General features: G+C 41.4%; 2 protein-coding genes across 5 annotated transcripts; one reads left to right on the top strand and one right to left on the bottom strand.

Annotated features, from left to right (window-relative positions):
* Positions 1-455: 455 nt before the first annotated feature.
* LOC120552661 (protein MLP1 homolog) lies at positions 456-13,929 on the top strand. Of its 2 annotated transcripts, none has more exons than XM_039790858.1 (10): positions 456-543; positions 1,284-8,529; positions 8,621-8,705; positions 8,844-8,913; positions 9,000-9,108; positions 9,268-9,399; positions 10,476-10,565; positions 10,786-10,929; positions 12,126-12,310; positions 12,414-13,929. In XM_039790858.1, the coding sequence occupies exons 2-10, from the start codon at positions 1,285-1,287 to the stop codon at positions 12,580-12,582; spliced, it is 8,229 nt and encodes a 2,742-aa protein (XP_039646792.1). In that variant the 5' UTR covers positions 456-543; position 1,284; the 3' UTR covers positions 12,583-13,929. The 2 variants fall into 2 exon arrangements, with proteins under 2 accessions (XP_039646792.1, XP_039646791.1); XM_039790857.1 differs by having other exon boundaries at positions 488-596.
* Positions 13,930-14,630: 701 nt separating this feature from the next.
* LOC120552662 (oxygen-regulated protein 1) lies at positions 14,631-26,280 on the bottom strand. 3 transcript variants are annotated; one of them, XM_039790861.1, is made up of 4 exons: positions 26,105-26,280; positions 23,679-24,315; positions 22,826-22,982; positions 14,631-15,039 (listed from the first exon to the last, which is right to left on the bottom strand). In XM_039790861.1, exons 1-4 carry the CDS (start codon positions 26,143-26,145, stop codon positions 14,999-15,001), a joined length of 876 nt encoding a protein of 291 aa, XP_039646795.1. In that variant the 5' UTR covers positions 26,146-26,280; the 3' UTR covers positions 14,631-14,998. The 3 variants fall into 3 exon arrangements, with proteins under 3 accessions (XP_039646795.1, XP_039646794.1, XP_039646793.1); XM_039790860.1 differs by having other exon boundaries at positions 14,631-22,406; positions 26,101-26,269; XM_039790859.1 differs by having other exon boundaries at positions 14,631-22,406; positions 26,105-26,269.
* Positions 26,281-27,527: the final 1,247 nt, after the last annotated feature.

The following is a 27,527-nucleotide window of genomic DNA, read 5'->3' as shown; positions in this document are numbered from 1 at the left end:
TATGTTCTTGACAGAAAATGAGCCAAGGCCAATGAGTTTGAGTTAGAAGAAATAATAAATAGCATAGTTTTTCTTTTAGCAAACATTGAAAACGGGTCCCATTGACCCGAACAAAGATACACTAAATTGTAAATATGTTTGTTATCATTGCAAAAACTATTTCCTGAAAACATATAAGGGTTGTGATTGCAGAAAAATTTTATATGGGCAACTTATATTATTAATAATCTAAATCGGTAAAGGAACTTGTAGCTCACGTTATAAATGTAGCGGAATTAATACAAATTATGTAATTATTTCTTTTGCTAGAAATGGGGGGGGGGGGAAGCTGGTTATATATGTAGTCCAACCAGTTTTTTTTATATATAATATTGTGCATTGTTTGTCTCTGATAAATAAATAAAGTAAACCCAAAAACTTCAATCTTGTCTTGAGCGAGCACTGGAGGGCCGGTACGTCACATCCGCCGTTTCCCTCCGGAAGTACAGTTAATTTTTATTCACAGGAAAAAAAACAGCTGTTGTTGAAAAAGAAAACATCAAAGTGAGTTTCATTGACGGATGTCTTGGCTTTGTCTTTTCGCAGACATTAGTACAGTAAGGACTACTCTCTCCGCTCTCTGCTCTGTCTGTCTGCCTGCTGTTTTTACTGACTTGTTCAGCGAGTCTCGTTTCGCTCATTTGTTGCGAGTTGGCTGCTGCTAGCTTTTTAGCTCCCATCACTGTGGACTTCCAGCTAGCAACACTAGCTACTGCTAGCTAGCTAACTGACCATTTTTAACTGTCTGCACAACTCCTGGTGACAACAATCTCTGTCGACTGTTAGGCAATCAGTAAGATTATGTATGTAGATGGGGAATGAGTGAGTAAATGTAGATCGTACATTGTGTGACTCGCTAGCCACCTAGTTTGACGATTTATCACTGTTTATGTTCGACGCTAGCCTTGTTGTTTGTTAGGAAAACCAGGTAACAGTTGATGCATTTTGAAAAGGAACATAGGTCATACTTATATAACACTAGTGTTGAATTTACTTATTGAATATGAACACAAATCTTTTTTGTCATGTCGTTTGGAAATATATTCTCTGTTCACTTCATCACATTTCTCTCAGCCTAACCTAAAAGGAAAAGAAAAACTGCAGGATGCCTAGACAAAAATAGTTAATCCTAGCATATTTTATTAAATAGTAACTTCAGGGTTAAGTTGGATCTCCTCTGTTGTCCTGGCTTGGCTTTATCGTGCAAATTGTAAAAATTCTATTTTTGTCACATATTTTGACAGAATGCCAGCGCCAAAGAGAGGATCATCTTCTCATGATTCTCAGCCCAAGATGAGGAAGTTGGATGAGGATGGAGAGGCTCTGCCATCCAAAACTGCACCAGCTACCAATAATAGGTCCCTTAAAACAGGAAATACACCAGAAAAGACAGCAGCCCCACGGACTAAGAAAAAACTTTGTGCTTCAGCAGATGGGGGAAATAAACCAGCCAAGTCATCCAAACAGAGTTCCCCTCCAAAGGATTCCAGCAAAACTATTTCTGACCCACCTGTCAAAAAAGCCAAGCTCCTAAAAGCCACAAGTGCCTCCTGCGGAGAAGCTCCCTCGCAGAAAGTTTACTCCAAAGCTTCCCTGAAGCGAACAGCCTCGACAGAGTCTGAGGATGAGTTGAGTAGTGATAGTAGTAAGACTGACCTCTTCAGAGAGAGGGATGATGGCGACAAGGCCCGCTGCATCAGAAAATATTCTAATCGCGTCAAGGCTAAGCGCAGGGTTGAAGAGTCAACGTCTGACCCACAGGAGACAGGCCAAGGGTCACCATCTGCACCGGGAGACCCTGTTCAGATGGACCACAATTATGGTAGATTTTCAGATTCAAGTCCGGGAGAGGCTAATCAGGATGATAAAAAAGAATCCGCACAGTCTGTCACTGAAGGAGACACACAAGAAATGTCAGTTAATGCACCACAAGCAGAGTCAAAGGAAAGTGTAGTCTCTATAGGAGGGAGTGCAAAAGCTAGCATTGAGTTTGAGTGTGCAGCTGATGAAAGTAAACATGAGGAATTTAAAATTTTAGAAAGCCAAAAGCTCATAGATAATGAAGCACTAGTATCATGTAGAGAAATATTAGACTCTGCAACGGCAACAGCTGCAGGGTCGCCTTGCCTCACATCTGAGGCAAGGGAAAAGGAAAAGAAGGACGTTGCCATCAAAAGCCAAAAGGATGTAGATAATGAAAGACTTGCGACATCATCGGAAACACAATATTTTTGCACTGGAGAGGCAAATCCAGGCTGTGAAGGTGAAGTACAGGTAGATGAAAGAACATCTTGTAAAAGTCAGACAGATGTGAGCAGTGAAACTGAAACAAATGAGAGCACAGAGACTGTTTCTGATGAGATAAAGCTGGATATGAAATGTAAAAGTAAGGAAGAAGAGATTAAAATGAAAGGAGATATTGAAGCAGCCAGTGTCTCTGCAGGCTATAGTGATGTAGAAGATAAAGCATTGTCAAACGAAACAAATTCTGCACCCGAAAAGATCCTGGTTGAAGGTAGTAATCCAGAGGGTCAGACTGAGGAAAATTTAACAACAACAACAGAGTCTGTTGGCAATCCAGGGACTCAAACAGACCTCAGTGTCAAAATTCAAGTTACTTTCAAAGAGGAATCAAAATCTGAGGATCGCGTGAGTCATCAAGGGCCAGATGCCATTACCAACTCATGTGACGGTGTGAACAAACTAGTCGGAAAGTCTGAAGAAAGTGAAAGGAAAGGAGTCGAGTTCCTGTCGACTCAGACTGTTGCTGGTCCTGGGTCTTTTGCTGAGCTACAACTGAGCCAAGTGTTGATGGACAAGACAACTGACAGCTGTTCTGAAATACTGACACCAGATTGTGAGTCTGTTCCTGAGCAAAATCAAAGCGATGTGCTCTCTGATTGTTTCACAGTCTCAGAGGGTCAGATAGACGTGGACATGCACACTAAGATTACATCAGAGGAGCGCTCTGACTTAGCCCCTAAAGAGGATAAACAAAACCACAAAATGAAAGACCACACAACAGAAATACCTGTTAAAGTCAAAGAAGATGCGATGATAAGTGAAGAAAAAGAACAGGAGACGAACTTTGAATGTGCCGCTGCACACACTGAGATTTCTAATCAAGCCGCTTCACTGGAAATACAAAGTCAAAAGAACCAGGAAGTCAGTGAATGTGCCACAGACATATCTAAAGAATTGAATGAGGATCATGCATTACATTCTAAAATAATGGAAAATGACGAAAACAAGAACTTTGAACGTACTAATGGACCTGAGAGACAGACTACAACGGCATCAGAAATGTCTAATCCTGCATCTACGGCGGAAGTACAAAGCCAGGAGAGGCCAATAGACGGTGACCTCACCACAGACATGTTTGATAAAGCACAGAAATGTCCAGTTGCAAATTGTCAGAACGCCAAAGATGAAAGCAGGGTTGATGATGAATGTGTTACTGCTGCTGAAAATCAAATAGAAGTGGACATGCAGACAACGACATCAGAGGAGATATCTAACATCGCACCTGCTGTGGAAATACAAAGCCAGGATGGCAGTGAACCTACCACAGACATATCTGCTGAACTTCATGAGGATCATAAGGTTGGAAATATTGAAAACAAGGTCAACTTTAAATTGGTTACTGTCCCACAGAGTCCAATAGAAAGGGAAATTCAGGCTACATCAACATCCGAGGTTTCAAATCCAGCCGCTTTGGTCGAAATACAGAAAAGCCAAATAGAAGTGGACATGCAGACGACAGTGACATCAGAGGAGATATCTAACATCGCACCTATTTTGGCAATACAAAGCCAGGACGGCAGTGAACCTACCACAGACATATCTGCTGAACTTCATGATGATCATAAGGTTGGAAATATGGAAAACCAGGGGAATTTTAAATTGGTTACTGTCCCACAGAGTCCAATAGAAATGGAAATTCAGGCTAAATCAACAGTCGAGGTTTCAAATCCAGCTGCTTTGGTCGAAATACAGAAAAGCCAAATAGAAGTGGACATGCAGACTACAGCATCAGAGGAAATATCTAACACAGCACCTACGGTGGAAATACAAAGTCAGAAAAGTCTAAATGAAGTGAATGTGGACACTGCAGCAACATCAGATGAAATATCTAACACAGCACCTACGATGGAAATACAAAGTCAGAAAAGTCTAAATGAAATGAATGTGGACCTCGCAGCGACATCAGAGGAAATTTCGTACATGGCACCTACAGTGGAAATACAAAGCCAGAAAATTCTAAATGAAGTGAAAGTGGAGACTGCAGTGACATCAGAGGAAATTTCTAACATGGCACCTACAGTAGACACTCAGGTCCAGAAGAGCCAAGAAATCATTAAACCTGCAACAGACCTATCCGAGAACATTCAAGAATGTCTAATGATTCAGACCGGTCAGGAGATGTCACTATCAGAGGACATTTCCAACATGGCATCTACAGTGGAAATACAAAGCCAGAAAATTTTAAATGAAGTGAAATTGGAGACTGCAGTGACATCGGAGGACATTTCTAACATGGCACCTACAGTAGACACTCCGGTCCAGAAGAGCCAAGAAATCATTGAACCTGCAACCTACATATCTGAGAAAGTTCAAGAATGTCTAATGATTCAGACTCTTAACAGTAATGGAAATGAAAACAAAGTTATAACAGAATGTCTCAGTGCAACTGAGAGTCAAAGAGAAATGGATTTGCAGACAGCAGCAACACAAGAGGAGACTTCTGATCCAACAACTACAGTAGAAACGCAAACTCAGAGAGGTCAGGAGGTCAGTGAACTCACAACAGATGCTCAACTATTACATTTTTTTGTTGTTGCCAATACTGAGAGTGAAGAAAACAAGGAAAAGGTTATCGCAGAATGTGTGGATGTTACTGCAAATCAAATAGAAATGGATGCGCAAACAACACCAATGCTAGAGGAGATTTCTAACCCACCACCTACAGTGGAAATACAAAGTCAGGAGATCAGTGAACTCAACACAGAAGTTCAAAAAGATCTAGTGACTGCAAGTTGTAAGTGTATGGAAAATGAAGATAGGGGCACTGCTGAATGTGATGATGCTCCAGAGGTTCAAATAAATATGGAAACTACTACAACGCCAGAGGAGATTTCTAATGCAGCACCTACAGCAGAACTGCAAAACCAGGCGATGGAGGAAGTCGATGAACCCGCCATGGTCTTATCAAATGAAGCTCACAACCCTCTTCCTATGGCTGAAAGTAAGGATAATACAAACATGCAGACAGACCCTAGTGCTGCGGTTATCCAAGGGGATATGGATGTAATAAATGGATCGGTAGGGAGGGTAGATTCTGCTTTAGAAGAGGAAATGGGGAGACAAGTGATTAATGAAGTCAAAGACGAGGCTGCAATCATTTCCTCTGATAAGGCTGACCAAACAGTCAGTGATATTGAACGACAAGGAGGAGGAACTGAAAGCAATGAAGAAATCGTTTTTGTTTGTGGCCAACCGGATGATGTTGATATTGTAATTCAGGCATCACAAGAGCAGATTAAGACGGTTAATCAGTCAGAGGTTGAGATTCATGAAAACCAGATAGTGTATGAACCCATTAGTAGTCCGGAGAGTAATGATGGTAGAGAGATGTCTACAGCATCAGACAACCACACTGGTGTGTCTTTACTGGACATGCAGAACACCCAGCAGATGGAAGGAGATTCATCTACTAATGAAGGAAACAGCTGTAACCTGGACAAAGAGGGAAACGTTGAGCAACAAATGTGTGTCTCAGACAGCCAAGAAGTTGAAATGGAAGCACAAACTGTCAGAGTGCCAGAGAGTTGTGTCCCTGCCCAGTTGGAGCAGAGTAACATGAATGTTGATGGGAAACAAGTTGCAGTGATCAGCTCTAGCGATGACATCAGCATGCCAGATGGCCTGTCAGAAGATGCACCAGAAAGTAGTGAAAGGAATGGGTATCCAGACTGCGTCAGTGCCACAGAGTCTCCTGAACAGGTGCAGGAGGCCACTGGACTTCAGGAGGTTTCAGACGTCACGGTGACAACAACTACGGCCACCACGGAAGTTGACGTACCAGATAGTACATCTGAGGAGTTTGTGATCTTAGAACCAATCCCAGCAGATGAAATTCACTTTGATATTGTCACTCGAGCAGCGGCTGAATCGGGTTTGTCAGGCTCACCTTCAGAGCAGGTGAATCCAGACAGTGCTTTAGAAGGTGACGTGGAAAATGAAAGGATTTTAAATGGTTCTCAACAAACCTTCTTCCCCGAGGCAGAAGTGCCACAATGTCAGACAACTGATGAGCTCAAAGTGACAAATTCAAGTGAGGTTTTAGATCAGGAGACCAGGCTGGGGAGAGAAATCTCAAATGAGGAAAGTGTTGAAGTTATTCAAAATGCTGACCACAGCCAGCAGCCATCATCTGACATGATGGATGTTAATACCTCAGAGATTGAGATGGCAAACTCTCATGCTCAAGTCACAAATGAAGACTGCAATGCACTGGTGATAGAGAATGCTGAGGCTGATTTGTACCTACAAGAAGTGCAGCTTCTGGAGGATATAGAGATCGGTCGTGAGATCGTAGTAGCCGAGGAAGAGAACGATGAAGATAGTGACATTACAATAATAGAAAAACCCCAGGAAACCGCTGAGGCAGTCCCTCCTAAAGAGTCTGAGAAAAAGGTTAATGAGAAAACAGGAGATGACACCTGTGGGAGCAGCTTGAAGCAAAACAGCACAGCTGAAAAGACTGAAGATGATAAAAAGGCCGAAAAACCCAAGAAACAACAAATGAACACACAGGCCAGAACCAAAGCCCGTCTGGCAGCTCTGGCTGAGCAAAAGGCTGCAGCATCTAAGAGAACAGCAAACAGACAGCAGCTGAACCTCTTAGCTTTGTGTCAGGAGATCGCAGAGGACATAGCTACAGACAGCATGCTGTTGAAGAGGATAGAAGAAGAAAAGCAAGCAGCGGCCGCAGCAGCGGCTGCAGCAGCAGCAGCAGCAGCAGCTACGGCAACCAATAGCGAAGCCAGCAAGAAGGAAAGTCCACCTGTTAACATGCACGGGGCAGACACTGTTAATGTTCTGATTCCTGCTGGACCAGAAGGGAGCTGTGCTCCAGGGACCCCTGCTGAGGAGGCACCTACAGCCCAGCCCTCGGCGGATGATTCAGCTGAGGCTAAGCCTGCTGCAGAGCCTGCCGCAGAGCCTCCAAAGAGGCGTTTCTTCGTCACACAGATTTCAGTGCCACTGAAAGTCCATGAGAAAAAGAAGCTAACTAGGTATCAAAGACTGAGACAGGTTGAACTGCAGAGAGAGAAAATGTCTTGGGCACGTGTGAAGAAACTTAAATCTGACCAAGCAAATCAGATGTTCTCAGACATAGATTGGCAAGTTCCCCTGTCTGCATCCTCTCCATTTTCAGTGAGTCCTGTGACCACTGCCCCTCCACCTGCAGCCAGTCCACCGAAAACACCTCTCCCATGTCCTGCCTCAACTAGCAAGCTTGCAACACCCAAGGCAGAAGTCCCTAAGGTTGACGCTCCTGAGGCTGAACCCAGTAAGACTGAACCCACTGAAACGGAAATCCCCAAAAGTGAACCCACAAAACCTGAACCTGCCAAAGCTGAAGCCTCCAAAACTGAGACTCCTAATGCTGGAACCCGTAAATCTACAAGGCAAAGTAAAGCTCAAAATCTTAAAGAAACCCCTGCTCTGGGGCCCGTCCCAAAGGTGACCAGATCAGCAGCCAAGAGGACCCTCCCAGCGGTACCCCCTCCCATGCCCAACGGACTTAATGGTCAAAAACCGAAGCCTGTTGAGTACAAGCCATACAGACCCAGGCCCAAGTATTCCTTTGATGACTTTGAACTAGATGATGACCCGTTACCAGTAGCTCCAACAAAGCCCAGTCCTCAGTCAAGGCCCACACAGCCGACACGACCCAACGTTCAGTCAAACCCCACAGCTCAATCTAAACCCACAGTTCAGTCAAAATCCACAGTTTCCTCACATCTTGCCAACCAGGCAAAGGTCAAAGCTCAGACTACACCTGCTGGACAGATCTCAGGTCAGTCAAAGCCGACTGCTACAGCTCAGGCAAAGCCTGCCGGTTCCACCACTCCACAGTTAAATCCTGCCGTCGCGACAACAGCCCAGTCAAGGGCCACGGCTAGTGCCGCGGCTTCTTCGAAACGTGTTCCGCCAGTTCAAGCTCAATTAAAGTCTCCTGTTTTGACGACCCCTCAGTCAAAAGCTGTTTCAGCTCCAGGTCAGTCCAAGCCGGCTGCTTCTGTTTCTCCTCCGTTAAAGCCTGCTGGTAGTGGAGCTACAGCTCAGCTCCAGCAGTCAACAGCATCTCAGTCTGCAGGTTCAACCACGTCTGAGACTAAGCCTGCTGCTCCAAAGGCCGACGTTGGTTCAGTGCCTCAGAAAACCCCAAATCCACCGTCGTCAGAAGATGGCAAATGCAAGGTAACTCAAAACTAAATTCTGCCAAAATCTGCATCACAAACAGCATTTTTGAATAAAGATGGTACTCATCCCCTGTCTCTTTCCTACGTAGGATACAGCTGATCCCACCTCTTCCCTGCCCTCTGAAGACTTGGAAGTGTCTGATGACACACAGAAGAGTGAAGTAAAGCCTGCAGGTATGCATTTATTTCACAGTTGGCATGATTTATTTAAACGTCTGTCATCTTGTTGTCACGTAAAGCTGAAAGAATTGAGTTCATGTTTTTGATTTCCAAAATTGTACTGGTGTATAATGATCTTACCTTTTCTTACAGTCACTGGTGTTGATCCTACTCCGGAGAATAAGATTGAGACAGCCGAGAAGGCAACGGAAAAACCTCAAGAGTAAGACGTTTCTCTCAAATAATTTGACATGTTTTTCCTCGTAGGTACAGGAATCTGAAGTAATGTGATGTGTGTATGTGTCACAGCGGAGCAGCGGAGCCACAGGATGACAGGACTCCTCTCTCTGATGCTTGTCTGCAAAAAGAAGTGAAGAAACTAAAGGAGGCTGACAAAGATTGCACCCAAACCATTATTGTGAGCATCTGTCTGTCATTATTATACATTGTTTAGCAAGTAGACTTTAATCTAGAGGTCAGGAATTACAGGTTAAGGCCTTTGAACAGAAATTCTTGTATATGTTTGCAAGACGTATTTAGATGTGAGGAGTGATCTGTTGTTTTCTTTGTCTCGTAGGATGCAGGACAGAAGCATTTTGGAGCAGTGGCCTGCAGCGTGTGTGGGATGCTCTACTCTGCTGCCAACCCTGAAGATGAATCTCAACATTTACTCTTCCACAACCAGTTCATCAGCGCTGTCAAATATGTGGTGAGAAGAAGTTTCCGTAAATTGCTTGTCTTATTTGTCTTACCTACTGTCTCAAAAATATTGACTCCTCAGGGCATTATTCTAAAAAACAAATACACTGAGGGAGCATCACACCGAGCATGTGTTGAGTAGTTTATTTGAATTTACCAAATAAATCATTACAGGAAGCAACTGTAAGTATGTGGCATATAATGCAGCTATTAGTGTGTGTGAGATGCCTCCTCAATATTGGCTATGGAGCGCACATTTGTTCTGACTCTCAACACCATTAACAACAGAGCGTTGTGTAATAAAAATTAAGTGTGATCACATCTTGAGTGTATAAAACATTACTCACGCTGACTTTTGTGATTTCAAAAAGGGCCACTCAGTATTCTAATAGCTGATATTCTTCATGTTTAATACAATTAGTCACTTTTTTGTCATTTTCTTTAAATAACATTAAATTATGCCGTTAGAAAGTGTCGTTGCAGCAGCATGCAAGAGGATGTAGCTATGAAATGATGGAGCAAGTGTCAAATATATCTGATAATAATAACACTCAAATAGATGATATGACCAAATTAATGAAACAAAAGTAGAACAATATGAAGTAAAGTTAATGAAGAACAGTATGCATATTTGCAATATTTGTAGCACATAGGATATTACTTTATATAGCAAATGAAGAACAGTGAACACATGAACAACCACTAACAAACAGTCCAGGCACATAGGAATTCTGTGCAGGCTCTTTGAGTCAAGTAAAAAGAGTTAAGGACAAAGAAAAGCACACCGACTAAAATAGATAATAAAAGATTATACGAGGTAAATAAAATAAAATAAGACAAAAAAAATGTAGATACCATACAAAAGAGTGCAAAAAATATAATAAATTATGAAAACGGTAACTGGAGTATGAGTACTACTGTAAACCAGGAGTACTATAATAATAATAATAATAATAATAATAAGAGGATGCTTTTTGTTGGGAAATGAATGCCTCATTAGGACAATGAAAACATTGCTTTAGGGTTTCTTTTACATAAATTCCCTCTTTTTTTTTTTTTTTTTTTTTTTTTTTCTCATTTATTCAGGGATGGAAAAAAGAGAGGATACTGGGAGAGTATCCTGACGGCAAGATCATTCTTGTCCTGCCAGATGATCCCAAATATGCTCTGAAGAAGGTACAGTATGTTTAGAGGAACTAACCTTTGCCATCAAAGGATTATGTAACACTAGTGGGTATCACTGATGAGGACAGCCCCGCAAAAGCATTGTTTTGGAAGTGGAAATGTAAATTAGAACGCAAGGTTCTTGTTTTTTGTTCCTTATTTGCTGTATGCTTAGAAGCCTTTTTCAGCACCAACACCAGCATATGATTTCTGTCAACCGTTTGTTTCTCAGGTCGAGGAGATCAGGGAGATGGTGGACAACGACCTCGGCTTCCAGCAGGTGGAGACCAAGTGTCCCTCTCAGACCAAGACTTTCCTCTTCATCTCCAATGACAAGAAAGTGGGCGGATGCCTTATAGCAGAGCACATACAAGAGGTAAGAGAACGCAATCTTGTATGTGACAGGAAATGTGTCGGCACATTAGGGCTGAAACGATTCCTCGAATAACTCCAATAATTCGATTACAAAAAATCCTCGATGCAAAATGACTGCCTCGAAGCTTCGTTAAATCAATGTTATCAAAGTTGTATCGCTGACGGACGGTGTTTCCGCACGGAGCATTATTACTGTTGCATACCAGACGCGGCTCAGTCTGCTGCTGGCGACACATGCCAGAACGTAAATAGCGAGGGGCTAGAGACAGGCTGGAGAAAACGACAGAAAGTGTCCAAAGTTTGGAATCAGTTCAAACGTAATTAAAACTAAAACTCTGTACAGTATGTCTACTGCAAAATCAAACCAGCTTACCACGATAATAGCACGACGTCAGTGCTTTAGCATCTCAACAGAAAACATGGAGTCTAACTTAATCATCCATTCCACGAAGCGGACCCGACAAAAGTAAATAACAGTCGTATGGACGATGAAACTACAAGACAAGAAAATACGTAGTGGTGACCACGATCTGGTCTGAAGAGCTGACGCTTGACTATCCCTTCTGAAAAACAGCTGATTGCGCATCTCTCTCTCTCTCTCTCTCTTCTCTCTCTCTCTCTCTCTCTCTCTCCACGGAGAAACAGCTGATCGATATAATAGCATAAGTGTAACAGAGCTGTGTGACATTATAATCAAATATATAAATGAAAATAGGTTAGGAGTATAACTAATATTTACATATAGGCCTACTGTTATACAGATCAGTCTCAGGTTGAAACTTGTAGTTCTGAAAGTTAAGTTGCACAACTTAATGTAATGTTTGTGTATGTTTAATGTATGCCTTAGTTTGAGGTTGATATCATCTGAAATTTTTTTTATTTAAAAACAATGTAATATGGCACTTAAATGCACTTAATATGTTTAGTTTTTTGAGAGATATTGTAAGCAATGTAGGCAATACAAATGTAGCTTTTTTCCCAAAAATGTTGCTTTTTTTCCCTAGTTTTGGTTGTTTAAAAACAAAAAACAAATTATCCGATTAATCGATCAATAAAGTGCTAGATTAATCGATTACAAAAAGAATCGATAGCTGCAGCCCTATGGCACTTGTTTGATGCACGTTTACTATGTAAAAGCAAATCTTAACAACCGACTGCATTAGTTTGAAATATACTGAGCCTTGTGAATGCTTACAGGGATACAGGGTGATTGAGGAGCCAGTACCGGAGGGTTCAGAGGGAGAAAAGGTGATGTTTGAACGTCAGAGAGCTTGGTGCTGCTCCACCACACCGGAGCCGGCCATCTGCGGCATCAGCCGCATCTGGGTGGTCAACATGATGAGACGCCGCGGCATCGCCTCACGCATGCTCGAGTGCCTCCGGTCAGTGTGTTTTAGAAAGCCGTCCAGATCTGATGTTCTATCACCTCAAAATAAATGGACATCATTGAAACGTGTTGATGATGTTTTTGTTTTTCTTGCACAGGAACAACTTCATATACGGTTCGTACCTGAGCAAAGATGAGATCGCTTTCTCCGACCCCACACCCGATGGAAAACTCTTTGCCACACACTATTTTAGCACTTCTCAGTTTTTGGTTTATAACTTTGTGAGTGGAACAAGCTCGTCTCAGCCCAACGCCGATGCAGTATGACAGTCTTCGGGAAAGGTAACCATGGATTTAACGGAGACGCCCACTGACCAACGGGACGCACCGTCACTAACCACTAAACAGTGTCTGATGCAGAATCTGTATTTGCATAACCATTTAAAAAAACAAAAAAAAAACCTAAAACTGTAAATTACTCCTTGGAGAGGACACACATTGGTTTAAATCTCAGGATGAAAACAACGAGGTGTTGTTGACATTTTTTTTTATTAATTCACCCCCTTAATTCCTCCCCGAATAGTATTTTGGAAAAAAAAGGAAGAGTATTTTCTTTATACATTTTTTTTAAGTAAACAATTGGTTTTATTAGAAGTATAGAGTTTACATGGATGACCTGAGAGCAATAGAAAACAAGGAGCATTTCATTGGAGAAGCATAAGGTTGACCGGCTGCATTAAATAAAATGGTTATTTTGGAGTTTTGTTCTCATTCAGTTTGAATGTTTTTTTACTTACATTATGTAGTAAACTACAGTATGTGTACATTGAGGGTTTTCTCATGTCAATCTTTTAACAGGTAAAAGCGATTCCACCATCGTCTTCAAGTTTTGTTTTAAGCTTAAAGGTCACGACTGCATGATTTCTGTTGGGCGGTTACAGTTGTCGTTTTTCCACATCAGTCCCCGGTGATTTAATCAGACGGACTCATTTCAACAACCTGGTTAAGGAGATGTGGCTTAGAGAACTGTAGCTTGGGCATTCATTGTGTGCTCTACGTTTCTTAGATCACCTTGCCTGAAAACGTTTAGTTTTCCAAGCTGAGCCATACACTGTACACAATTTAGCAGGGCATTGTAGCCTATACTGTATGGGTGACGTATTTTAATTTCACAGAGGCTGTCTATTGCTTTGTTTGTGCCTGAATGAATAATGTGGGACTAAATATTTCGATTTCTTTTTGTTTTCTTAGCCATACTTTATGGCTTTTAATTGAGTTAGTGTAGAGTATCATCCTCCTATTCTTTAGTAACAACAAATTAAAATGTATATCAAATTATCATGTAGAGTTATGCATACTATAACAACATTTATAATGGATGAGCAAGGTCTTTTGGCTCAGATGTTAAATGGTATTAGAGAGTGATGGTAAATGGCATCCAGGTTCAGCCTTTATGATCGCCAACAGGAACGTTTGCTCAGCGATCAACACGAGGGGTTGAGATGAACCTCCGCCTCTCTCAACACAGATTTACAGTATCCTTGTACTCCATCCCTTATTTTCTTGTTCAAGCAGTTGCTTTTAGAAAGATGTGTCGTGTAAGAAAAAGAAATTTGATTTATACGAGGCTGTTATGTAAATATTTATTTAAATAATAAACGATTTAAAACCGTTTCGCTGGCTCAGTTTTCTTTCCTTTTTCGTTTTTTTTTGCTGGCTTTTCTTCTTGGAGACACAACAGGTGAGTGTGTGTGATTATTTGCTCTCTGAGCTTTTACCTTTCTACAAAAGGTAAACGTGCTACTGACCCTCTAGATCTTGTATTATTGGTCACTAATGCCATCTAGTGGCTGTTGTTGTTTTTAAACATTTGTGTGTTAAGTGACATTTAAAAGATTTTACTTTGCATGTTACTTTGCGCACACACACACACACGCGTTTGACATAAGTTTCAAATGTGGGACTTGTCATGTTTTTTTTTTTTTTGTAGTTGCAGATGTAAACACTCCCCTCTTAGTGCATTCCTCGACACTCCTGTCACAACACGGACCAGCTCGATGGCAGCTTCTGAGAAACAAAACAGCCTAAGAACAACATGGATACTTCCTCAGGCAGAGAGTGAGAAAACAGCTCCTCCTCAGAGATCTGATACTAATCAGCAGGAGAAAACAACCGAGCAGGAGCTTCCTAAGGTATCTTTAACACAACGGTCACCTCGGCCTGTTGACTTTCACTGACACTAGGGTCATCTCGATCATCTGATTTTTCCCTGTGAGATTGAATGAACATTATGTTTAATCCAGTCCAGAATCCATTGATTTAACTGGATTTTGTCTGTAAAAAACTCAGCGCAAAGTAAAAGAGAATACCCAACATTTGAAAATACACACTTTTATTCTTACACGTCAATTTAAAGACATAAAATTGTCACAGCTGCCACATTGAAACCGTAAAACCACCTATCCTAATTATAAAGGTCAAGTTATAGTAGATCTGCATTAAGCTGTGGTTACTTAGTGAAAATCAATGACGTCTTATTTACACTTTAGACAACCAATACGACATTAAATCAAGCATCGGACTGAGTATTTACTGACAATTTCTACCATTTGCACACCTGAACGTTATCCCAGACCTGAGATGCGACCACAAACTGATCCGTTTATTCAGTGCAGTGGGGATTGGCCTTGTTGCATGACATCTGCAGGGATGTGGGATCTGTTTTAAGAGTTTTAAAACAAGATTACAGTAATGCTCCGGGTACTTGATCTGTTGACAGGCAACCTATAAAAAGAAAAGAGCTGCTCTGGAGTGTGCATGGCAAGTACACAATCACAATGTTAGGAGAGAAAAAAAATTCACTTCTACATTAAACATGGCTAAACTGACAAATTGATCACAAGCTCTTAACATACATGTTAAAGTATGAAGGCTGAATAAACATGAATCCATTGGCTTGTAACACATTCGGCATTTGGCTCAAATGAGTTGACCTGATAGTGTATTATGCCAAGGCTATGGCAACATCAAAATGTAGGCACCAAAGACAATATATTATGCTGAAGCCCAACAATGTACACGTATGTAGACTGAAAAGTCCTTAGTGTCGGTTTTGTGGTTGTATTTAAAAAAGATAAAATGTCCTTACAGGATGGGACAATTCTGACCACAAAAATTGTAAAGTATGTCCAACACATCAGGCTCCGGGATCCTGCGCACAACACCCTGGCCTTTCCCAGGCTGCACGACTACCACCTCAGAATCAGGTGGAGGCTCTATCAGTGGGTGCACTTTGTTATCCATCATCTTAAAGTCCGTAACACCGACACGGGGCAGTGTGCTGTTCCTCTCTGCCCACATTTTAGTGTCCTCTGAATTGTCCTTTGTATCTATGATACTGTCATAATTCGCGCTGCTCTTGCTAACGGTGCTCAGGTCATCCTGGCATGCATATGAGTCACTAGAATGGGGCAAAGAAAAGTAGGTGCACTTCTTTGAAAAAGACGACTTCTTGTCTTCCAGTTCAGACTTTGTGCTGAAAAGGGAATATGTGTTCTCTTCTGTATCCTCACACGTTCCTTCGCCTTGAGGAGAGTTTGAGTTTTTGTTTATTCCAACCGGGTCTGAAACAGACTTTCTGATCAGTGTGTTTTCTCTAAGGAGCCATTGTTTGTTATTAATAGGGACACTTTCTTCAGGCCTGACTTGTACATTAAAAGCAACATGTGTTGCTTCACTTAAGGTGTCTAGTGCATTAGAGGAATTGAAGTAAGTCAGCTCAGACATTGCTTTGGACTGGGCTGTATGGAAGTGAGAGAAAATGCTTGAATGTTCTTTCTTTTTCTGTTTTGGCGCAGATGGCGGCCTTTCACTTGCTTCTTCATCAGGTTTAGCTTCTTTCTTGCCATAAAGCCTTTCAATTGTTCTTCTCACAAAGCCTTTAGTGATCGATTTCCGTGCTGAATCATCTTCGCTGCTAGACAGCTCACTTGAAGTCAGAGACTGATACCCGCCACTAGCTGAGGTCTCTGCTCGTAACTCGGACTGCTCCGATGTCTTCTGGCTTGGGAAACGTCCAGGTCTGTGTGGGATATCTGTGGCACTCTTTGCCAGGAACATTTGCCTGATGGATCTGACCCTGTTGCTTTCAGGCTCTGTTGTTATAACGCCACAGGAATCGTAGCTAAAAGATAATGACGACTGAGGAGCTGATCGGGTGCAGGGAGCCGACTGAGATGGGGGCGATTCAGAGGGTGAATACTCAATGTCCGACTCAAGAGGGGCATTTTTTTGTGAGCAACGTCTTGTGGCAGAACTTTCTGTTGTCTTTTGGGCATTGGCAACCTGTTTTTCCAGAAGAATTACTCTCTCTGCGACAGATTGGGATATTATTGCGTCAGATCGATGCTTGAGTTTTTCTACGGCCTTTTCACGTTTTGTATTTTTTGACTGTCTTGCCAATGCAGGAGCTTCCTGGTCTTCTGTTAAGCTCTTTTCTGTATATCTGTCCATATTGACATATTCCTCTACTGAGCTGGACTCTTTTTTACCGTAGCTTAATTCTTCTTCATGCGAGCTGTTGGTCTGTTCATCTTCGACCTTTGGTTGCTCTACCTCTACATGTTCTTCACAGCTGCTGTGCTCATTCCCACTATCCTCATCTACATTAAATCCATAACTCTTTGTTAAACTGTCAGACTTTATCAAACTGCTATTGTCTTTTTTCGTATATAAATCCTGATTTAAGTCCTCATTATCTAAGCTGACCTTGTTTTCCTCTGTCTCTTCTATCAAATACATAAACTCTTTACATTTATTTGTTTGTTCCCTGTGATCCAAAAGATCATCAGGGTGTTCTTCCTCCTTTACCTCATTGCCAGACAAACTTACCTCAGTAAAAACCTGTAGCTCTTTACATTCAACCTCAGGCTGCTTATCCCCTGAGGATGGCTCATCCACATCTGAGTTACATGTGCTTTCATCATTACCAACATTCGGTCCTATAGAGCCTGCTTGACATTCAACCTCAGGCTGCTCTTCCTCTGAAGATGGCTCATCCACATTTAAGTTACATGTGCTTTCATCAACACTGACATTCGGTACTATAGAGCCTGCTTGACATTTAATCTCAGGCTGCTCTTCCTCTGAAGATGGCTCATCCACATTTAAGTTACATGTGCTTTCATCAACACTGACATTCGGTACTATAGAGCCTGCTTGACATTCAACCTCAGGCTGCTCTTCCTCCGAAGATGGCTCCTCTACATCTGAGTTACTTGTGCTTTCATCAACACTCACATTCGGTACTATAGAGCCTGCTTGACATTCAACCTCTGACATCTTGTTTTGACTATCTGGGTTTGATATTCTTTCCTTACCTCTTACATTCCCTTCTACATAGTAATCTGAGCTTGGTTGCTTCTCCCCTTCCTCCTCAGAGTGACTTTCATAGTTGGACAAGTTGTCACTAGCCTTGCTCTCCTGTTGTATCTCCTCACATTTAACGTCTGATTCCTCTTCTGAACTATGTTGCTCACCTGCTTCTGAGCTGGATACACTTTGCTTACAGATCACATTTGGCTCTAAATCTTTAATGGCACTTAACATGTTCTGCCCCTTATCATCTGACTCGTCATCATGGGTAAGCTCGTTCTCAGGCATACTCTCTTCACTGTGCATCCGCAGCTGATTACCTCCCATGTCCTCTACCTCAGAGATACGGCTGTCTTGTTCAAAACGGTTCTTGCTGCTTAGTACTCCATTCATTTTAGCCTTTTCTTGCTCTTCATTGTGGCCTTGCTGCTCATTATCTTTTGCAAAAATCACTGAGCTGTAAAGCTGCCTTGCTTCAGGTATCGGTTTATCAATAGGTTCAGCTGGTGGACATTTGGCCACACCATTCTGCCCGTATAGGCTGTCTTTAGTTATACTACCCATGCTGGGTTGTTTTGGCTGGTTAATGTCTGTGAATTTTTTAATGATGGAGCTCACATCAACATTAGCTTTCTCATCTTGAGTAACATCCCTGACATTAGCAGCATCTTTTGTGGAGAAATCGGATATATTACTGTTATCTTTTGGTTTCACTTTTTCAAGCTTTTCTTCGTCATCACTGTCACTTTTGACACCCATTGAAAGAGAGGTCAATTCCTCCTTGAGCTTCTCAGGTATGTAAAGATGATCCACAATCTCATCAATGACATTTTCATCAATGTCACAGTCCTTTTCAGGACTGGCCTCGGTCACACATTCTTGCTTTGGATTATTTGGTGTTGAGCCGCGACTCTTGCATTTGTTGCTGAGATCCTGAAAGCCCTTCCAACTTTGCAGGAGCTGCTTCGAAGCTGACTGCTGTAAACTGGACAAACTAACTCTTAACTCGTGGGAATCCTCAATGCTGGCAATTTCTCTGAGAGAATCAATCATTTTTAAAGCCTCGGCACAGCTGACATTGTTTGCATTCAGCTCATCCATATTTAGGTTAGTTAGGCCTTCCTTTAGGGTCATGACAGACAAGAAAGCAAGAAGAGCTGTAGTTGATGAGCCAAACGTAGAGGCCACATGAGAGGAGAAGTCAGGCAGGCTGTTGGACTTTTCCAGACATGATGGCCGTTTGTTCTGTGTGATTTGTCTAATTGACTTTATTGAGTAGCAAATTTTCTCAAGCACAGGTTTCATATTTGGCTGATTTGCGATGTTGAAAGGCTGTGGCATTATTTGTGTTATGGATTTATCTTGATCTGCTGGTATAAGGTCATCTGTCACTTTATTGTCAACACTCTGATTAGCTTTCAATGGCATTTGAGTGTTACAATTTAGTGTTTTGTCCAGTTCAGCTGTTGATTTTATTGACTGTGGTGTTTGGTGATGCTTTCTTTGGGATGATGTTTTCTTATTTGTGGGCTCTGATGCATTGTCTGAGGAGAGATTTCTGGAGAGCAACTTTCCACTTGACCGGTGTCTGACAGGTGGTGACCCCATGTCCAGAGACTGAGAATATGGAGACCGTCTCTTTCGTAATTTAGATTTATAAAGCTTTCTTTCAGCGGAAGGGCTAGCATTTGGTGTTGCATCTCTTCGGTTTCCAATATTTGGTGACTTAGTTTTATCCGGTAGGAGTTTATGCAATGATGATAACTTTGGAGAGTTGTGAGAAAGTTCCGAAGAGAATTTCTTGGTTTGGGATTTTCTCTCTGGGGATGGACTGCTCATACATTTTTTCACCAAGAGTTTAGGAGATTCTTCTTTTTGAGTTAAAAATGGTGTTATATCCATTTCTGTCTCTCTAAAAGAAAGATCACTTGGTGTTGGAGCCTCGCTTGATGAAATACTGACTGGTGGTATTCTCTCTTCAGTTGTTAAACTAGTAGCAGAAGTACAACATGACGGACTACTTTTCAAATTGAAGATGCCGTTTGATTGCTGAGTCTCTTCTGGTGGGATTTCACTCGGCCATTGTGTCCCTGTTGAACAGATGCCGTTTGGCAGCACATTATCACCCACTATGTTGACGGGAGTAGATGATGTGCTTGTCTCTGAAGTGGCATCACTACATAAAGTATATTTATCCAGGCAAGCCTTTCTGAGAGACATTTTCCTGTCAAACGATATATTACTGACCAAAGGGGCCCTTTTAATGGATGGAGCTCTTGGTAATGTTGCTTCCCTCTGCGTGGAAGGAATGTCAGTCTGAATTGATGTTGTCAATTCCATTCTGTGGTCGGTAGGTGATATGGCCTTGTCAGATGTAGGGCTGATGGATAATGGATTATTATCTGATGTTTGACTGCTAACAGATGAGAGCCTGTATAATGGGCTGCTGGCCACTGAGAATGCATCCATCCATTGAGTGTTTGACAGCTCTGTATTTTCAGCAGGTGGTGGTGGTGATGGCGGTGGTGGTGGTAGATCCATTGAAAGTGTATTGGAAGGTGTTGCTTCTTGAAATGACATTTTAATCGGATTAGATTTATTTTCAACTTCACTGCCTGATGGCATTTCTGTTGCCATCTCATTAGCTGGTGGAATTGTTTCAGAACAGTTATGAGTCAAGAGAGGCTTTATTTCTTCCATATTATTCTGAGCTAAACTACTGTAGTTTTCTGTGTTTGTTTGATTATGGGCGATTTGCTGATTGACGGGGGTTTTCTCCATTGATGGACTTGTAGATTTGTTTTCAAAGGACTGGATTTTTTGTTTGACAGATGCTCCTAGCTCATTCTCAGGCAGTAGGTCAGTTTTTAGAGATTGTATTTCTGATACTGATTCTGTGTACTCTAAACACTTTACCTCCCGTGCCACAATTATAAAGTCATTCTTATTTTCAGACTCCCCACACCTGCTGCCACTTTCTGTTTGTACAAGAGCGACTGCTTCTAATTTTTTACTTTCCTCATCTGGGTAGGCTGTGGGGTTAAGGTGGGCTTTCTCCAGCCAGTTTTCCACATATTCATTGGTAACAAAGCTAGAGGAGTTAAAAGCAGGCAGTGGCATGCTTTTGCTGATCTCACAGCACTCTTTGTCGTTCTTTATCTCCTGATGCATTGATGTCTGCCGTATCAGTATTCCCCGTGGTTGGCTTACATCATTTGGAGTAACATTCAGGCAGATCTTTTCAAAAGGAACTGTCTCACTCATAGTTTCTTTCAATGCTGATGGTATGTTTGGGTCTTTGAGAATACATTGTATTGTGTCTTTAGACTGCTGTGAGCTCTTTATTGTAACACCCCTGTCGTTTTGTGTTGGTAACTTTTTAAGCTTCATCTCTCTTTTTGCTGATTTTGATTTTTTCCCATAAATTTTCTTAATGAACCCAGCACTGGAGAAAGTTTTCACTTTCTTACTTTTCTTGGTTGCTCCTGCAGAACTTTCTTTTTGTCTTTTCCCTGGTGACATAAGTCGATGAACACGTTTGTTGATTGCTTTGGGTTTTGGGGAAAGCCTCTTATCTTTATTGACTTCTCTTTGTTGGGGCTTGTCTTTGCCTTTAGTGGGCTTTGGGAATTGTTGTTGAGCAGTTGTTGCTTGAATTGCACCAGTCTTCAGTGAAGGCAAGGTGAAATCAGATGTTACTGACATGCTCTCAGTTCTCCAGGTGCTAATTGACTCAGAAGCTGTCGATGGTCTCCAGAGCTGGGGTTCAAACTCATTATTGGAGGAGAGATGTCCAGTTTCTGAAGTAGCTGGCCTGCAAAAATGCATCTCAGAAGCAGACACACCCTGTGAACAAAGGTAGGTCTGCTGTTCATATACGTGTAAGACAGTTTCAGTGACCTCCTCTCCGCTGGATTCAATCTGTAGGATTTCAGCCATCCCTGCTGATTTAAATTTGGACACATTTCCGTTTATATTTTTGGCATCGACAGACCCAAGTTTTCTAGGTTTGGGCACTGGTATACTGCTACTCTGTTTGACCATGCAGTACTGCTCTGTCATGGCTCCATTTTCTGTCCGCTCTCTGTAGGAGTATGAACCGATCGTACCTTCCTGAATCTCCTCTGCCGTTTCTGATTTTAGGCTCTCCACTTGCTTTTTTCTAATTTGCTTGTGCCCCGGTGTAGGAGCTCTCCTAGGGGACACCACATCAGTTTGTACTTTGATATTATCCTCTTCATGACTACTCTCACTGAAAGCTCTATTGCCCAGCGATGGTGGATCTTCATCATTGTTATCCTTAGTTTTGTTGATGGTGTCAATGGAGGCAGCAGGACTTTGTAAATCTTGTGAGTTTAATTTAAGTGAGCTTATCTCCTGCTCTGCCTCAGGCTCTGGTAAACAGGTCCCATTTAGCTGATTGGCTACACTTGAGCGTGACAGAGTGGTCGTCCAATGGATGGTTTCCTCTTCCTTAATTGTCAGCCGCACCTTCATCTCCACTGTCATACTACCATCTTGGTTCACTCGAAAGGACTTTTCAATGTCATCATCTGAGGGCAGCAGGCTCTCCTGCTCTTCAGCTCCGACACCAAGGCAGGTGTCAGGTGTTTCTGGTACTGACTCCAGCATACGACCTGACTCCAACTCGACAGAGTGACTGGGTAGGTCGCATGAACTTCCTGCAATGGAGTTATGGATCCGATTCACAATATATCTCTCCGATGAGGGGGAGAAATTTCTTGACTGTGAAGTGTATGATGGTGACTTCTTTTTACCTTTTCAGTCAGTCAAAAGAGCCAAACGGGTACAAAAAAGTTTCAAGTTGAAAAATAAAGTAGAAATGTCCAAAGATATCAGGCAAGGATTAAAGAGGTTAGGCAGGCAGTTTGAAGAGAAAACCCAAGAAGCATGAAAAGAGAAGAAAGAGAGTAAAAAGTTAGAAAGATAGTGATACTATTCACAGCTCATGAAGAACAATAGCCGACAGCCACATATACAGGGTATGTAGGTCATCCAAGGTATTATGCATAATATCATTTCCTCAGCACTTTCCCAGTCTTCATCCCATGAGAGCAGGTAGATTATTGCAGACATGTTGTATGTGTCTATTTAATAAATGTTATCAGCAACTAAACAAAACAAAATGATTGCCTAGAGATCAATCAAAAAAAACAAAATTCTTAAGTAAACTTACGTTTTAACGCCTTTAGTCTTCTGTGACCCATTCGTTTGGTCGGCAGCATTGTTGGAGCTGGTGATTTCTGTGCATTGTAGTTTGCATGCCTGAATGGCTCCCTGCCCACAGCCACTACAGTCCCAGAGCACAATATTAAGCCTGGAAGACTATCCACCTGCAGACAGAAACAAAATGATGGAATAGAACAATCTTGAAGCTACATATGTTAGCGAGTGATATCATTGCAGATGACCTGCATCTATATGTATGACAAGTCTAAATTAAAGGTATTATTATAAGATGGCACCTTGCAATACCAGCTGACTCTAAATTTATAATAGATCATTGACCTAAAGTCTTACGGTGCAGTATCCCAGAATGCTTTTCTACGTATTAGGGTGACTTAAGAAGATTAACACTTTCTCTACTCATGTGACGGTTATTTACAGGCCAGGTTCAAGCGAGTCCTCTATGGGGCAGTAATGATGCTACCAAAACCTAAAACTTATATATTTACGTTGTATACGAACAGACAAATTTTAGGGGAAATCTTTACAAAAATGTAACAAAGATATCTACCTACATATCCATTCAAATATAGTCTTAAAATATAAAACAATTATGTAATAATATGGTCATAGTTTTGCAAGACGAGGCTATACTTGAGTGTACTTTCAAATTTAAGATTGTGCCTGAACCTTGTCATTCAGTTTTTCATTTAATCTGTACAACAAGCTTTCAGTTTGATTTCTTGGCATTAGAAAGGAGGGTTAAGTGAATATATTATGGTGATTTTAGCAAGTTAAACAGTCTATAGTGCTTGTAAATTCTTATTTTTTTTCGTGTTGTATTTACAGAGGAGGACACTCACACGTCTGCCATCCGCTGTGTGTAATTTCACCACCTGGAATTGGATCAGCTCTGAAATATGTTCCAGGATGGACTCAAAAGTGAGTGTAGTCCTCTTGTGAAGCACCACAGTGTGTTTTACAGTGGGGTCACCATTGTGAAAAACCAGTAGCCTCTTTGGTGTGCGCACAAACATGTTCTGGCCAGGGAAAGACCTGGCCTGCAGCATGGTCCGACGACGGGAACTAACAGGCCTGGCATTGTACCAAGGCGGGAGCTTCTTCCTGGCGATTGCTAGGTTGATCGGTTTTACCTTACGGCTGTCGGAGCAGATGTAAGATTTTCCATCCACCAGCTCATCCAAAGTATGGACTGCATGAACCCCCCGGGGAGTGGTGATGTTCCTCACCCCAAACGGCAGGGGAACCTTTTTAGAAAGACTGTCCAGGAGCGCATCAAATGTTTTAAAGGTGCGGTTGTTGATGACCATGCGCAAGCCATTGAACTGAGAATCTCCACTTTTGTAGAAGCAGACTCTCTTCGATAGGATAGGATCGATGATCCTTGAGGTACGTGGGGTGCCAAAGGTGTGCCCACTGCCCGAAGACTGGTCAGGGAGGATCCTCCGAAACTCTGTCTCATTCATCATTTCTGATTGGCTGGAAGGGGAAAAGGAGAAGTAAAGAATTAGACATTTAGTAGAAACGTAAAGGTTTCCTGTTTTTTTCCCCTTTATGCTTCCCAGTTGATGTTCTGTGTTGTACAGTAAAATAAATGGAGAATTCCTAGAAAAAAGCTTCCTCCTCAGAATCCATGGTGAGGAGGCCCAAAAGGTTTCTTAAGTTGCTTCTACAAATAAAACATTACACATTTTTACAGTAAACAATAATCCGCACAGATATTGACAATTTGTTTTGTCTAATTTTATGATTAGATGGATGTACATTGCAGGTATAAAGCCTGACAAAAGCGCGCCAGATGTAGCCTGAGATATAGCCTATCTCTGCTATCTACTGTATTTTGTTATGGCACCATCGCTGCACCCCGAGCTTAGCGCCGGGGGTGGCAGTAGCTCAGTCAGTAGGAAGTTGGGTTGGGAACTTCAGGGTTGCTGGTTCAAGTCCCCATACGGACCAATGGTGGTGGACTGGTAGCTGGAAAGGTGCCAGTTCACCTCCTGGGCACTGCTAAGGTGCTCTTGAGTAAGGCACCGAACCCCCAACTGCTCGGGGCACCTTTCCATGGGCAGCTCCCTCACTCTGACATCTCTCCATTAGTGCATGTATAGGTACTGAGCATGTGTGTGTAATTCAGGCCTGTGTGTAATAACAACAGAGTGAAAACATTGTAATTTCCCCTTACAGGATTAATAAAGTATACGTTACATTACAAATATTATTGTGATTGGTTAAAAGAATAAATACAAACAATCCAGAGCGTTTTCCCCCTATACCAGTTAACTCGTGCAGCCCGACCATACTGCAGTGCTGTCAGCGCTCATGGGATAGGTCTGGCAATGCGAGACTAGTGATGCAGTAACAAATAATCATACGAAGAGTAAAACATGGTTTGGCAAATTAATGATATGGCGTCTCTCACGTGCTGGATGTACATCACTGTACATCAAGTGAGCCAGATTAAGTTAACACACAAATGTAACACCATCTGAAAGATAACTTCAGTGGTTCATGATGTGTAAACAGCTGATGTGAAAACAGTTGAGTGACGTCCTGCAAACATATGTTGTTTACTTCGTGAACTGTACCCATTACGGAAATAACCTGATTTCTGGGAAACCTGCCACATGATTGGCATCGTCAGTGATTTGATTAGCTGGGTTTTAACTACACAGGAGAGCCCTTAATAAGTGATACAGAAATGTTTGACAGATTGTTCTCGTATTTCTTTTGCCATACTTATTAGGGTATTAAAATAATTGTATACCACATTTAAGTGGTAGAAAATCTTTATAAAATAATCAAAAATGTATATGACTTATTAAAGACGAAACCCTATATTGAATCACATAACTAAACTGATGTCTCTAAACACTTTTCTATGAATCAAAGGTTTTTGAATATTGAATTGCTTAAAAAAGAATTAAGTGATAATTTCCTGGAGTGACAAACAAATTGTGACATTTCATTTTAAAATAAAAAAATGTATATACATTTTAAAATGTATTATTTAGTATTAGTTGTTAGTGTAGTTTGTAGCAGCAGCAGTATTCATTTTATTTGTTAAAAGACCAACATATGTTTTTATATTCAGGTCGAAATATTTGTAGTAATTGTAGGTAACAGAATAAAAACAAAATGTGTTTAGAATATATGGTAATGGAATTTATAACTCTGCAAGTGTAACGCATAAGTACAGATTAAAAATGGAGGCAGTAAACAAGTAAATAAATATACAAAAATTGCAGGATTTCAAAGTAAACTCACCTACGTTGGCATCAAGAAATTTCCAGCCGTTTTGAAAGGATCCATGAAATGTTATTCCTTGTTCTACTGTACATAATGACTGCTGTCAAACTAACTGCACAGCAACAGTTTATTTCTGGAGGCACCGTCCTGGTTAATTTGCTTAATCTTTGCACAAGTTAATCTGCGCTGCAAGTGCATTGCTTGGAAATCCTCTTCAGAAAGGTGTGTCACATAGATGTACGTAGAGCTGTCACAGCAGAGCAAAAGAGGTGGACTCGGGACCTTTCCTGTGGTTCACTCATTATATATTATATTTTGTATGTTAAATAGGCCAGAAACACATTTGTATAGAAGTTTTCCCATGGGAGTATATTGTCAATGGGGGTCTTTTTTGCGAAAACCAAAACTATTTAAAAAAAAAAAAAATAATTAAACAATTCACTCTTACAATAAGACACAAGTGGAAAAAGAAGACAAAGGAATTCAATTTTAAACTAACATAATATTTACTAACTAACAGTTTGAAAGTGATTAAGACCAGTTGCATTACAGTATAACAAAGCATCATTTAATGTTTTATGTAATTGTGTTTTGCTCTTATTTGAGGCTTAAATTAGAGCCCAACGCTACACCTGCAGAAGGTTATACGAACTAAAAGGAGAGAAGTGTTTTTCTCCACCAGTGGCAGCAGATGGTAAATTGGTGTCCAGTTGTAATATTCGTGCAGGGTTGTAATCTCATTGAGGACCTCTTTAGATAATAAGGATTAAGGAGCTCTCCATTCGCAGGACCCTTGGAGAAGAGCACTTGTTTTCAATGAATGGAGTGAACATTCACCCTATTACCTCTGAATAATGAGAAATCAGATGATCAATTGTTAAGTTATATCAGAGCTTTGTCTTTGACCCTGTGTGAACACATACACGGTATGTTAGTATAAAATAAGACATTTAAAAATAACATGGACATTCTTTCAATAGTAAACACACGTGGAGGCTTTTATAGGCCATACAAAAATACACATGTAACAAAATAGCGATCGTTCTAGAAATAAAATGCACTAAACAGGGTAGTGGAGTCCAGTAGATTGGGTTGAACTGTATTACTGAGGGCATTGGCCGGTCATGAACATGCTTAACCATGAACTATCACGAGTTGCATAACAGTTACAAAAACTGGACGGAATGTAGTCTATTTCTGTAGTGAAGGGGATTAGTAGACATGGGATGACTTCATTCCGCAGTAAACCTGGGGCTAAAGTTAAGGAATCAAAGGAATATACAAAAGTTATCAGGTTTCAGCTCAGTTTAAAAGGATAAAGTGATGACACTCCTGTTTATTTTATTGCTGTAAAAATATCTCAGGTGTGTGTGAAAGAGACCATATGTGCTGTTGGAAAGAATTCCTGCTGAGCCCAACCAGACAGATATTCAGGAATGCCACAG

This window comes from Perca fluviatilis, chromosome 22, assembly GCF_010015445.1.
Source record: "Perca fluviatilis chromosome 22, GENO_Pfluv_1.0, whole genome shotgun sequence".
Taxonomy (NCBI): domain Eukaryota; kingdom Metazoa; phylum Chordata; class Actinopteri; order Perciformes; family Percidae; genus Perca; species Perca fluviatilis.
The sequence above is the reverse complement of the archived record's forward strand: the minus strand, read 5'-3'. Positions and strand labels throughout refer to the sequence as shown.

What these genes read in the sequence shown, in the direction of transcription:
- LOC120552662 (XM_039790859.1), bottom strand. Translation starts at nt 26,145, where the DNA reads ATGGATCCTTTCAAAACGGCTGGAAATTTCTTGATGCCAAC. An exon ending in ACACAGCGGATGGCAGACGT is followed by an intron (nt 22,983 to 23,678) that starts GTGAGTGTCCTC and finishes TTCTGTCTGCAG; the next exon opens with GTGGATAGTCTTCCAGGCTT. An exon ending in AAGACTAAAGGCGTTAAAAC is followed by an intron (nt 22,407 to 22,825) that starts GTAAGTTTACTT and finishes CTGACTGAAAAG; the next exon opens with GTAAAAAGAAGTCACCATCA.
- LOC120552661 (XM_039790858.1), top strand. Translation starts at nt 1,285, where the DNA reads ATGCCAGCGCCAAAGAGAGGATCATCTTCTCATGATTCTCAGCCCAAG. An exon ending in CCAAATATGCTCTGAAGAAG is followed by an intron (nt 10,566 to 10,785) that starts GTACAGTATGTT and finishes TTTGTTTCTCAG; the next exon opens with GTCGAGGAGATCAGGGAGAT. An exon ending in CGCATGCTCGAGTGCCTCCG is followed by an intron (nt 12,311 to 12,413) that starts GTCAGTGTGTTT and finishes TTTCTTGCACAG; the next exon opens with GAACAACTTCATATACGGTT.